The sequence below is a fragment of the Phoxinus phoxinus genome (assembly GCF_949152265.1).
Source record: "Phoxinus phoxinus genome assembly, chromosome: 24".
Lineage (NCBI taxonomy): Eukaryota > Metazoa > Chordata > Actinopteri > Cypriniformes > Leuciscidae > Phoxinus > Phoxinus phoxinus.
In genome coordinates this window covers 4,573,067-4,584,755 of record NC_136899.1, presented here as the reverse complement: position 1 = coordinate 4,584,755, position 11,689 = coordinate 4,573,067, and the positions used below count along the sequence as shown (strand labels likewise).

At 35.1% G+C, this 11,689-nt stretch overlaps 1 protein-coding gene across 3 annotated transcripts in view; it reads right to left on the bottom strand.

Moving 5' to 3' along the window:
- Nucleotides 1–7,745: 7,745 nt before the first annotated feature.
- Nucleotides 7,746–11,689, bottom strand: part of sntg1 (syntrophin, gamma 1) — a 46,163-nt gene continuing 42,219 nt past the window's right edge. Inside the window, exons 18-19 of one of the 3 annotated variants that reach the window (XM_079602149.1) lie at nucleotides 11,326–11,436; nucleotides 7,746–10,997 (exon numbers count right to left, since the gene is read on the bottom strand). In XM_079602149.1, the coding sequence (XP_079458275.1) occupies nucleotides 10,815–10,997; nucleotides 11,326–11,436 (294 nt within the window). In that variant the 3' untranslated portion in view covers nucleotides 7,746–10,814. Of the gene's footprint in view, nucleotides 10,998–11,154; nucleotides 11,437–11,689 lie in introns of those variants that run through there. The other 2 variants (XM_079602150.1, XM_079602151.1) reach the window with 2 other exon arrangements.

The window sequence follows — 11,689 nt, the reverse complement described above, 5'->3', positions numbered from 1 at the left end:
GTTTATTACAATATAAAAAAAATTTGTAGTGTTATTGTACGTTTATTACAATGTTATAATACATTTATTACAATGTTATTATACATTTATAACAATGTTATTATACGTTTATTACAATGTTATTATACATTTGTTACAATGTTATTATACGTTTATTACAATGTTATTATACGTTTATAACAATGTTATTATACATTTATTACAATGTTATTATACTTTTATAACAATGTTTTTATACATTTGTTAAATGTATAAATGTTATTATACATTTATTACAATATAATTATGTTTATTACAATGTTTTTTTAAAGTAGCGATTCTCTTTTGAAAAGTAGCGATTCTTTTTGAAAAAGGTAGCGATTCTTTTTTGGAAAAAGTAGCGATTCTTTTTTGAAAAGTAGCGATTCTTTTTGAAAAAAGTAGCGATTCTTTTTGAAAAAAGTAGCGATTCTTTTTGAAAAAAGTAGCGATTCTTTTTTGGAAAAGTAGCGATTCTTTTTTGGAAAAAGTAGCGATTCTTCTTTGAAAAGTAGCGATTCTTCTTTGAAAAGTAGCGATTCTTTTTGAAAAAAGTAGCGATTCTTTTTGAAAAAAGTAGCGATTCTTTTTGAAAAAAGTAGCGATTCTTTTTTGGAAAAGTAGCGATTCTTTTTTGGAAAAGTAGCGATTCTTTTTTGGAAAAAGTAGCGATTCTTCTTTGAAAAGTAGCGATTCTTTTTGAAAAAAGTAGCGATTCTTTTTGAAAAAAGTAGCGATTCTTTTTTGGAAAAGTAGCGATTCTTTTTTGAAAAGTAGCGATTCTTTTTGAAAAAAGTAGCGATTCTTTTTGAAAAAAGTAGCGATTCTTTTTTGAAAAGTAGCGATTCTTTTTGAAAAAAGTAGCGATTCTTTTTGAAAAAAGTAGCGATTCTTTTTTTTTTAAATAGCGATTCTTTTTTGAAAAGTAGCGATTCTTTTTGAAAAAAGTAGCGATTCTTTTTGAAAAAGTAGCGATTCTTTTTATTATATGTTTGTTATAATGAAACAAAACATTACAATATAAAAAACATTTGTAATGTTATTGTACGTTTATTACAATGTTATAAAACTTTTGTACAGTGTTATAATACATTTATTACAATGTTATTATACATTTATTACAATGTTATTATACATTTATAACAATGTTATTATACGTTTATTACAATGTTATTATACGTTTATTTAATGTTATTATACGTTTATAACAATGTTATAATACATTTATTACAATGTTATTATACATTTATTGCAATGTTATTATACGTTTATTACAATGTTATTATACGTTTATAACAATGTTATTATACGTTTATTACAATGTTATTATACGTTTATAACAATGTTATAATACATTTATTACAATGTTATTATACATTTATTGCAATGTTATTATACGTTTATTACAATGTTATTATACATTTATTACAATGTTATTATACATTTCAGCTTTTTTACTTTATCCATCTTTATCGACGACAACTCACTACACGTACCTGCTCGCTCAGCGCTCACAGCGCCCCCGCCCGCTCGCGATATTATCCCCCCCTCTTCTTTCAAAATTCTATGATGGACTCTTATGAGGGCGCCTACTCTAGCCAGTTAGTCCTCTAGAGGGTTATAACATTGAGGAAATGCAAAAATTATTTAGAAACGCACAACAGCAGCTCACAAATAGAAATTCTCATTTTTAAAAAATTAAAAAAAAAAATTTTTTACCATCGCTTTGGCGCCCCCGCTGGTGCTGCGCCCCTATGCGCCGCATATAGCGCATACCCACTTTTTGCGCCACTGCTCAAATGCATGAGCTTTATCTTATCAATTTGAAATACATATGTTTGTTTTCAGCTAATTAGTCATTATATATGCGGTCACATTTTATTAATTTAATAATTAGGTTCATCAATTACAGAGTGAATCTGTCTCTCAAAAACCATATTATGACTGAAAGAAAACTGAACATTACAACATAATAACATAATATTATAATAACATGATTACATAATAACATAATAACATAATAACATGATCACATGATAACGTGTGTTAAGAGAGTGTTTTCTAGAGCGCTGTCGACCTCATGTGAGTGGACATCATTTAAACAGATTTGACTAAAGCACTTTTCACTTCATATAAGACAGAAGACAGAAGTTAAGCAATACAATAATGAAGTGCTTCTATAGTTACAGAGGTTACATCACTGGCCTGTGAATATAAGCGATGTCTCGTGATGTTCCAGTATCAAAATCGTTTAAATACATCGATTACATTTGTTCTCTGATGTCTTCATCGCTCCAGATTTCACAGAACGACTGATTGATCTGGTTCCAGTAGCTAAAGCGGACTCGCCGTGCTTATGTGTTTCCAGCTGATGTGATCCTAATGATCTGAGTGATCTGTTGGGTTTATATTCAGGGAGCATATCTGCAGTGTATTGAGGTCCTAGGCCATTAAATGATTTATATACCAAAAATAATACTTTAAAATTAATCCTGAATGTGACTGGGAGCCAGTGTAAAGACCTGAGGACTGGTGTGATGTGTTCATGTGTTCTGGTTCTGCTCAGCGTTCTGTACGAGCTGCAACTGTCTTCAGTGAGGAGTCCGGTACAGTAATCCACCCTGCTGGTGATGAAAGCATGCACACGTTTCTCTAAGTCCTGACTGGAAACAAAGCCTCTAGTTCCTGCAATATTGTTCAGATGATAGAATGCTGATTTAGTTATTGCTTTGACATGACTACTGAAGCTAAGGTCTGACTCTAGAGACACACCAAGATTCCTGACTTGATTTTTAGTTGTTTGACCTCTAGAGTGAAGGTATGCGTTCACCTTGAGAACTTCATCTTTGTTTCCAAACGCAATGACTTCAGTTTTGTCTTTGTTTAACTGAAGAAAGTTTTGGCACATCCAACGGTTTACTTCATCAATGCATTGGAACAGGGAGTCAATGGGGCTGTGTGTGTGTGTGTGTGTGTGTGTGTGTTGTCTGCATAGCTGTGTGTGACAGCTAATTTACCTTTATCACACAAACATACAGGACACACGTTATAATCACCCGGTAACCACTGTGAAAAGACAGATGGTGTAAGAGAAGGCCACACGATGACTTACAGATCTTCTAAAGATCCCCATCCAAACTACATGTACAATAGAAGCAGTGGCGCCTCCAGAAATTTTTCATAGGGGTGGCCAGATGGGGCCACCTAAAATCCTGGGGTGGCACACCAAAACTATAAACCATAATTTCAGAATTTTATTCTACTGTTGTAGTAAACCGGCCTGAAGAAAACTATCAGAAAGACTTAAGGAAACTCCTACTGATATACTTTGGTTTATTGTGTTATATTTAATGTTACTAATGATATAATGTGCATAGACTAATAACAGTACAGTTAACATTTTGAGTTGCACAACAATTCTGTTTCATTTTGCAATTATATTTCGCATAAGGTGTACATTTATTGCAAACAAAACAGTTACTGGGGAAAAGCAGATACTGGCAGATACTAATAAAAGCAAAGACAGAAACAATCACATTTTTGCTTTATGTAACAGGACTTTCCCAACAGGGATCAATAGTCTGATTCTGATTAACAGGCTATACAGTATATGTAAGAAACATTTATATCTTTGCTTAACGTAAAACAAAAAAGAATTACTGTTACAAAAAGAACTTCCCAACAGGGATCAATTAGTCTCTGATTCTGATTACCAGGCTTCAGAATAGCTTTATTCGCCTGTTGCCATGTTTTTTGGCAAACACATCCACAAAGTCATCAAGATTTATGGCACTAGCCATTCTTGATTCTACACTCAGCACACCCAAATTGCTTAAACGCTCATCAGTCATGGTACTTCTCAAGGCAGTTTTGATTAACTTTAGCTTAGAAAAACTGCGCTCACAGGATGCCGTGCTCACGGATAGTGTAAGTGCAATTTTGCACAGTTTAAACATTTGGTGGAAGACCTCCTTAAATGGCTCCAGAAAGACAGTGAGCTCTATTAATGCCTTTGGTGTTTTCTGACCACTACTTTGCTTCCTCTCAAGAATGTGCTTAAGCTGGGGGATCTCATATTGTAGATCCTCAGTACTGCAGTTGTATTGTGAGGCAAATGGAAACACTACATCTTTCTCACAAAATATGGCACTGCACGGATTCAAGGCCTGTATCCCTTTCATTATCACACAATTTTCTTTAGAAAATCTTCTCTTCACCTCAGAGAGAAGCACATCAATAACTGGAATGAATGAACCTGTCCGAAAGGACTCTTTCTCTGTGCTCTCTTGTCTTTGAACTATTGGAGTGAACAAGTAATGCCCTTCAAGCAAAGAGCTTGGTCTGACCTGACGTCCTGAAGGTGTGGCACTGATGTTGCATTGCTCAGTAAGAGTTCAAGTATTGTCCCAGATGTCATTAAAGAGAGAGCCCTCTCTGTAACTCTCCAATGTGTCAACAAGAGAGTCAACAAGTGTGACAGCTGTGCCCAAATCAAGTTGTGGGGACTGTAAAATATCTGACAGATATTTTATCTCGCCAAGAACACTGGTGAATGTTACAAGGAGGCTAACAAACTTGAGATCTATTTGGGCTAATAAACCTCTTGCCTCTACAGCTCTGTCACCATTTTGCTCTTCTAATATTTATTTTAGTAAACGTATGATGGCTGACAGTCTGTCTCTCACTGTCTTGCAAGCATTATACCTACATGCCCACCGTGTCTCTATCAGTCTTTGTAACTCTCTTGGGGCCCCCTGAAACATCTCCCTCTGTATCTCAAGCCATCTTTGGTGCACATATGACCCTGACACAAAAACATACAGTTTCTGCAAAAGAGAAAAGAAGCGATTAGCTTCAGGGATGCATTTCACACTGTCAACTAATACTAAATTTAAACAATGCGCATTGCACTGCACATAAAAAGCTAATGGGGCCTCTGATTTTATGCGTGCTTGCACACCTGTGTTTTTTCCGCTCATGACTGAGGCTCCATCATATGCTTGCCCTACAAGTTGTTTTTTGTAGTCAAGATCATGCTTGTGCAAAATGTGAATTATTTTCTGTGAAAGTGCTGCAGCATCAAGGCGCTGTGCTGCCTCAAAGGCAAGGAAGCTCTCACATACTGACCCATTGTAATAGTATCTAATTACAAAGGACATCTGTTCTTTTTTGCTTAGGTCTTTAGTCTCATCAACCAAAATGCTGAAAGCCTCACTTTGGGAAACTTCACTAGTTACTGAAGTGCGGACCATTTCAGCTAGACAATCAATTATTTCATTTTGTGTGTCATGCCCAAGATATGTTGCATTTCTTTGACTTGTCATTTTTCTTTTGACTGTGGGATTGTGTTTGGCTAGCAGTTCCATAATAGCGAGAAAGTTTCCTTTATTCTCACCTTCTGATTCTTTATGTGCTCTCTGTGCTGTGTTCTGCGTAGCTGTGAGAAGCAGGGGTTCCACAACAACTTTAATGTACTCTCTATTTTCCTTCACTAATTTATTGTATTCTGCATTTCAGGAGGATCTCACTATATCTAGTGAACACTATCTTCACTAAATCATATCTCACTATATCTAGTGAACACTATCTTCACTATATCTAGTGAACACTATCTTCACTAAATCATATCTCACTATATCTAGTGAACACTATCTTCACTAAATCATATCTCACTATATCTAGTGAACACTATCTTCACTATATCTAGTGAACACTATCTTCACTATATCACTATATCTAGTGAACACTATCTTCACTTTATCACTATATCTAGTCAACACTATATCACTATGCACACTATATGGTGCACACAATATATCACTATATCTAGTGAACACTATCTTCACTATATCACTAATATCTAGTGAACACTATCTTCACTATATCACTATATCTAGTGAACACTATCTTCACTATATCTAGTAAACACTATCTTCACTATATTTCACTATATCAAGTGAACACTATCCTCACTATATCTAGTGAACACAATCTTCACTATATCACTATATCTAGTGAACACTATCTTCACTGTATCACTATATCTAGTGAACACTATCTTCACTATATCATTATATCTCACTATATCTAGTGAACACTATCTTCACTAAATCATATCTCACTATATCTAGTGAACACTATCTTCACTATATCTAGTGAACACTATCTTCACTATATCACTATATCTAGTGAACACTATCTTCACTTTATCACTATATCTAGTCAACACTATCTTCACTATATCACTATATATCACTATATATCACTAATATTTAGTGAACACTATCTTCACTATATCACTATGCACAGTAGATAGTGAACACTATCTTCACTATATCACTATATATCACAATATATCACTATATATCTAGTGATCAAGATAGTGAAGAGACTGTTCACTAGATATAGTGAAGATAGTGTTCACTAGATATAGTGATATAGTGAAGATAGTGTTCACTAGATAGAGTTAGATATAATGATATAGTGAAGATAGTGTTCACTAGATATAGTGATATAGTGAAGATAGTGTTCACTAGATATAGTGAAGATAGTGTTCCCTAGTTATAGTGATATAGTGAAGATAGTGTTCACTAGATATAGTGAAGATAGTGAAGATAGTGTTCACTAGATATAGTGAAGATAGTGTTCCCTAGATATAGTTATATATATTGAAGATAGTGTTCACTAGATATAGTGAAGATAGTGTTCCCTAGATATAGTGATATTGTGATATAGTGAAGAGTGTTCACTAGATATAGTGAAGATAGTGTTCACTAGATATAGTGATATAGTGAAGATAGAGTTCACTAGATAGAGTGATATAGTGAAGATAGTGTTCAACAGATAGTGTGCACTACCTAGTGTGCACTACCTAGTGTACACTACCTAATGTGCACTACCTAGTGTGCACTACATAGTGTGCACTACATAGTGTGCACTACCTATTATATCTAGTGAACACTATCTTCACTTTATCACTATATCTAGTCAACACTATCTTCACTATATCACTATATATCACTATATATCACTAATATTTAGTGAACACTATTTTCACTATATCACTATATATCACTATATATCACAATATATCACTATATATCTAGTGATCAAGTACACTAGGTAGTGCACACTATCTTCACTATATCACAATATCACTATATCTAGTGAACACTATCTTCACTATATCACAATATCACTATATCTAGTGAACACTATCTTCACTATATCACTATATCTAGTGAACACTATCTTCACTATATCACTATATCTAGTGAACACTATCTTCACTATATCACTATATCTAGTCAACACTATCTTCACTATATCATGATATCTAGTGAACACTATCTTCACTATATCACTATATCTAGTGAACACTATCTTCACTATATCACTATATATCACTATATCTAGTGAACACTATCTTCACTATATCACTATATCTAGTGAACACTATCTTCACTATATCACTATATATCACTATATCTAGTGAACACTATCTTCACTATATCACTATATATCATTATATCTAGTGAACACTATCTTCACTATATCATGATATCTAGTGAACAGTCTCTTCACTATATCACTATGCACACTAGATAGTATATATATATAATTTTAAAAAAATCGGGCGGCATGCGTACAGTGCACAGCTGGTGACGAAATTTGTAAACACACAAACTTCAGAACACACTCAAAAACAATTGAGATTAGACAAGGTCACACGTTATAAAAACTTTATTAACTATACATCTTTATTAAAACAAATCATAGTTTGCTCAAAATAAAAGAATGCTTTTCAGCCTCTGCTATTCCAGTCCCTTCTTTATCCAAAGACATCCCAGCTCGGGGTAAATCACAAATCTCTCGTTTGCATAGACTAAACGCTCAACATCAGGACAAAAAGCAGGATTAGGACAAGATTGATTTGATTGCGCAAAAGTGCTTCTCAGTAAAACCACATTTATTATTCCATCTGTCGGGTCCGACATTAATTTTGGGGTGGCAGCATGGTGGCCAATAAAGGGTTAACACTTTTTTGGGGGGGGGGGGCATTGTGGACTGTTATTTAACGTTTTTGAGCCCAATTAAGTTGGTGGTTGACGGAGGTATTGTATTTTTAGTACAATTACATACAGTACTTTAACATGAGTAAATGTCTAAAGTTGAATTTAAAGCTTTGGCCATAATGCTAGATAACACACATCTTATTCCTACATGTCAGTTTGTGATTCTAGCATGCGTTAAATGACAGCAGCCTTAAATATGTACAGAGTTTTGAGAAATTATGATTAAAGTCAACATGAAACCACATAACCAAAGTGAAGGAGGATTAGGAATTGACTGATTGTGAAAAATGTGCATTACATTTTTTGCAATAACCTTTATAACATCAATGTTAGCCAGTGTTTAGTTAACTCATTCCCTGCCATTGACGTAAATTTCCGTCATATATGAGACGTTTTCCGCCATTGTCAGACATTTCCGGCTTTCCGTGTTTTTAACCGTTATACGCGAAACAAGCGATAGCTTATGTAAGCAGATTATGTAAAATAACATTAAACAGATACGCTGGTTAATGTAATTTTACATATGCATCTGCTTACATAATCAAAACTGCCTAACATTACCGAATGAAATGTCGACCCAAGACGAGGTAAAGGACTGTGAAGCTTTTGATATATTTTGTTAAGATATTCATACAGCAAAATATTCTGAGCGCCATGAACATTTTGTGTAAATGATCAAAAATGCTGGCAGAGACTGGCAACTATTTTAAAAACACGCTTGCGGGGAAAGAGTTAATATTGGCAAGATGTTAGTCTGCATTACATATAATAGAGGATTTATCTACAACAGTGTCTACATATGTTAACTAACAGTCCACACGGTCTAGATGACAATAACCAACGTATAAAGACAAAAGCAAGACAAACCTGATGGATCATGCACAGGAAAACGTAAATAAGGTCAGTTTTAATTTCATGTTGACTTTATTAGATTAACAGGTAGATGTATTTTGTAATTTGCAAAAATGACCAGTTTATGCACTAATATATCTTTTAGATATTGGATAACAATAATACAAAAATAAAGTCAAGCGCTTCCTTTATTAGCAAGTATGTCCTTCCCTTGAGAAAGTTCAAATGTGCATCATAGTCATGTCGATCCCAGCTTATCTTCAGTTACATGATTGAACCTTTAATAAAGTATCAAAATAGGTACAATATGAAAATAATTACATTATCCCACGTTCTCCAGTCTGTTTCTCTAGGCAGTCAGACGGGCGTCCATTTAATAGCATTTAAACATTGTGAGAATTGATGCTCGATTTATGTTGATTTGCTTTGTTTGGATTAAAAAACGAACTTTTTCAACCTGGATAACAGGTTATGCTTTACCAATATTAGATATATCTACAGAGCCCGCACATGACATGCAGGGGAAAAGAAAATTATATCGTGGCCACGAATTAACAATCCATTCTCACGACTTACTAATATATCAGCACGTTTTACTCATTCGCTTCCTCGTTTTAAGTAAATCGTGCGCATGATACAATAAATCGTCTCCTTGTTTTATTAAATCATGGCCACGTTGTAATAATTAATTCCCTTAATTTAGTTAAATCAAAACAAGGGGATGAATTAGTTAAATATGGCCAAAGTGTACAAAAATGAGGGAACGAATTCTTAAAGGGGTCATGAACTGGCTTTTTAAAATGTTTTACATTGTTGTCTGAGGTCAACTTATGATGTTCGCTTGGTTTTTACATTCAAAAACATCAAAATTAATAAGTAATATGCTATTTTCTACACTGGTTTTGAGCCTAGCTCCTGAAACGCTCGGTTTTTATTGGCGTGTCGCATTGAAGACTTGGAAGTAAACGCCCACTGCTATGATTGGATAACAGTTTTGCATATTATAATGAGTTTCATGTAACGCGCGAGTCGGTGGGCGGGGCTAAACAGGCGGTGTCGATCTTCTTCTGCGGAGGCGGGGTTTGATGCCCTGTGACGTCATAGATCCCCACAGTCGCTCGCTGGGCCTGGTGTCAATAAAAGCTTTTATTGGACTAACAAGGAAGTTTTCAGTTCTGAAACTTACAGGATATTCTTATAGTGTGATGACCTCTTATATGTCAAAAGCTCAAGGAAAATTTTATTTCTCAGTTCATCACCCCTTTAATTCGCTGCCAGGATATATATATATTTTTGGTCCGCATGTCATGTGCGGGATTCTGTAGATATCTAACCAACAAGTTTAAGATGTCTGGTATTACTCTGCCCAGAACGCAACATAGTGTCGGCCCAGATCCGGTACACGTGGATTCCACGCGGCACGACTCGTTGTCTGGGTGGTTAACTAATTTACTATTTTGAAAAAAATCAACAGAGGCTCAAGAACTTCATGGCAGTTTCACAACACCTTCATTCCAATCGCTTACCAGATTTAATCATATTTTAAAAGTACACATAAAGAAGTGTTCATATCATTTGATTGCAAACAGATATGGCTCGATATCAAAGGGGAGGAGTCCAACTTTCTAATGACCCGGTCACTGCAGCTGAAAGCCGTCCAGGAACATCTTCACCTGGAAACATAATGCTAAAATGTTCGCATGAGTCTGAGTTTCCCATCCGGAGAACATAGCGAGGTTTTCAATGTTACGTACTTGAATTGTCCATTTCAAAGTGGACTTCCACTGTGTGTCAGTTGTTGGTCAGGGTTAGTTGCTCTCATCCTACCTTCTCACCGTCTGGAAGGAGAGGATACGTCACTGGAGTGTGTCAGCTGGTGTATTTGATCTTGGATATCTGTGGTGGGGCGGTTAAGGTGGAGGTCGTGGACACCACAGGGGCCATGGTGGCGTTTCGGCTGCTCACGAACACGGGGTCCAAACAAGCCACTTTGGCGGCGAAGAACGCGTGGATGCAGTGGAGAACCGCGAAGAGGTTGGAGAACTCCAGTTCCTGGAAAATTATCATAAAGGTTTGCTGGAGAAAAGGAGGCAGCCTCAAGCAGAAATCAAATCAAACTTGGTGCATGAAAGTGCTTATACTTACAGCCTACAGGGGGAATAATCAAACAGGAAATTCATATCAACGCACTTTATTTTTATCTGCTTCCTTCAGCTTTTTCTTTTGCACTCGCAAGATTATGACGTTTCGAAAAGTTTCCTAAGAATTGAGGTTACCATAAAGTGTGTGATATCCCTGCTATATGAAAATGCTGAAGAGTGAGAAACAATTTGTACTTTCATAAACAGAATATGAAGCCAATGACAAAAACAAAACGTACCTTTGCTTCAATAAGTTTTGTGTCTTGATTCTGGAACAGGAATTTGATTTTACTCTTTCCATCATCTGATGATCCTTTAAGCTGAGAGAATTTATATCTCCACAGCACTGCCTGTAGTGAAGGTTTAAATTATGCATATTAATAACTCTATAGACATGAAAAACTTTTCTACTCAAAGTTTGATAAATAACTGTGTAAATAGTTAATGCTGCCCATTAAGCTGTTATTTTGTTTATTACTACAACTTTTTTTCTTTATTTGACTCGATTTTTTTCAGCTTTTACATGTTTCCCTCACGTTTTTCCAATGGATTTTTAGAATATAATTAATTTTATTAAAATAAAGTCTGGTGTGAACATGACTT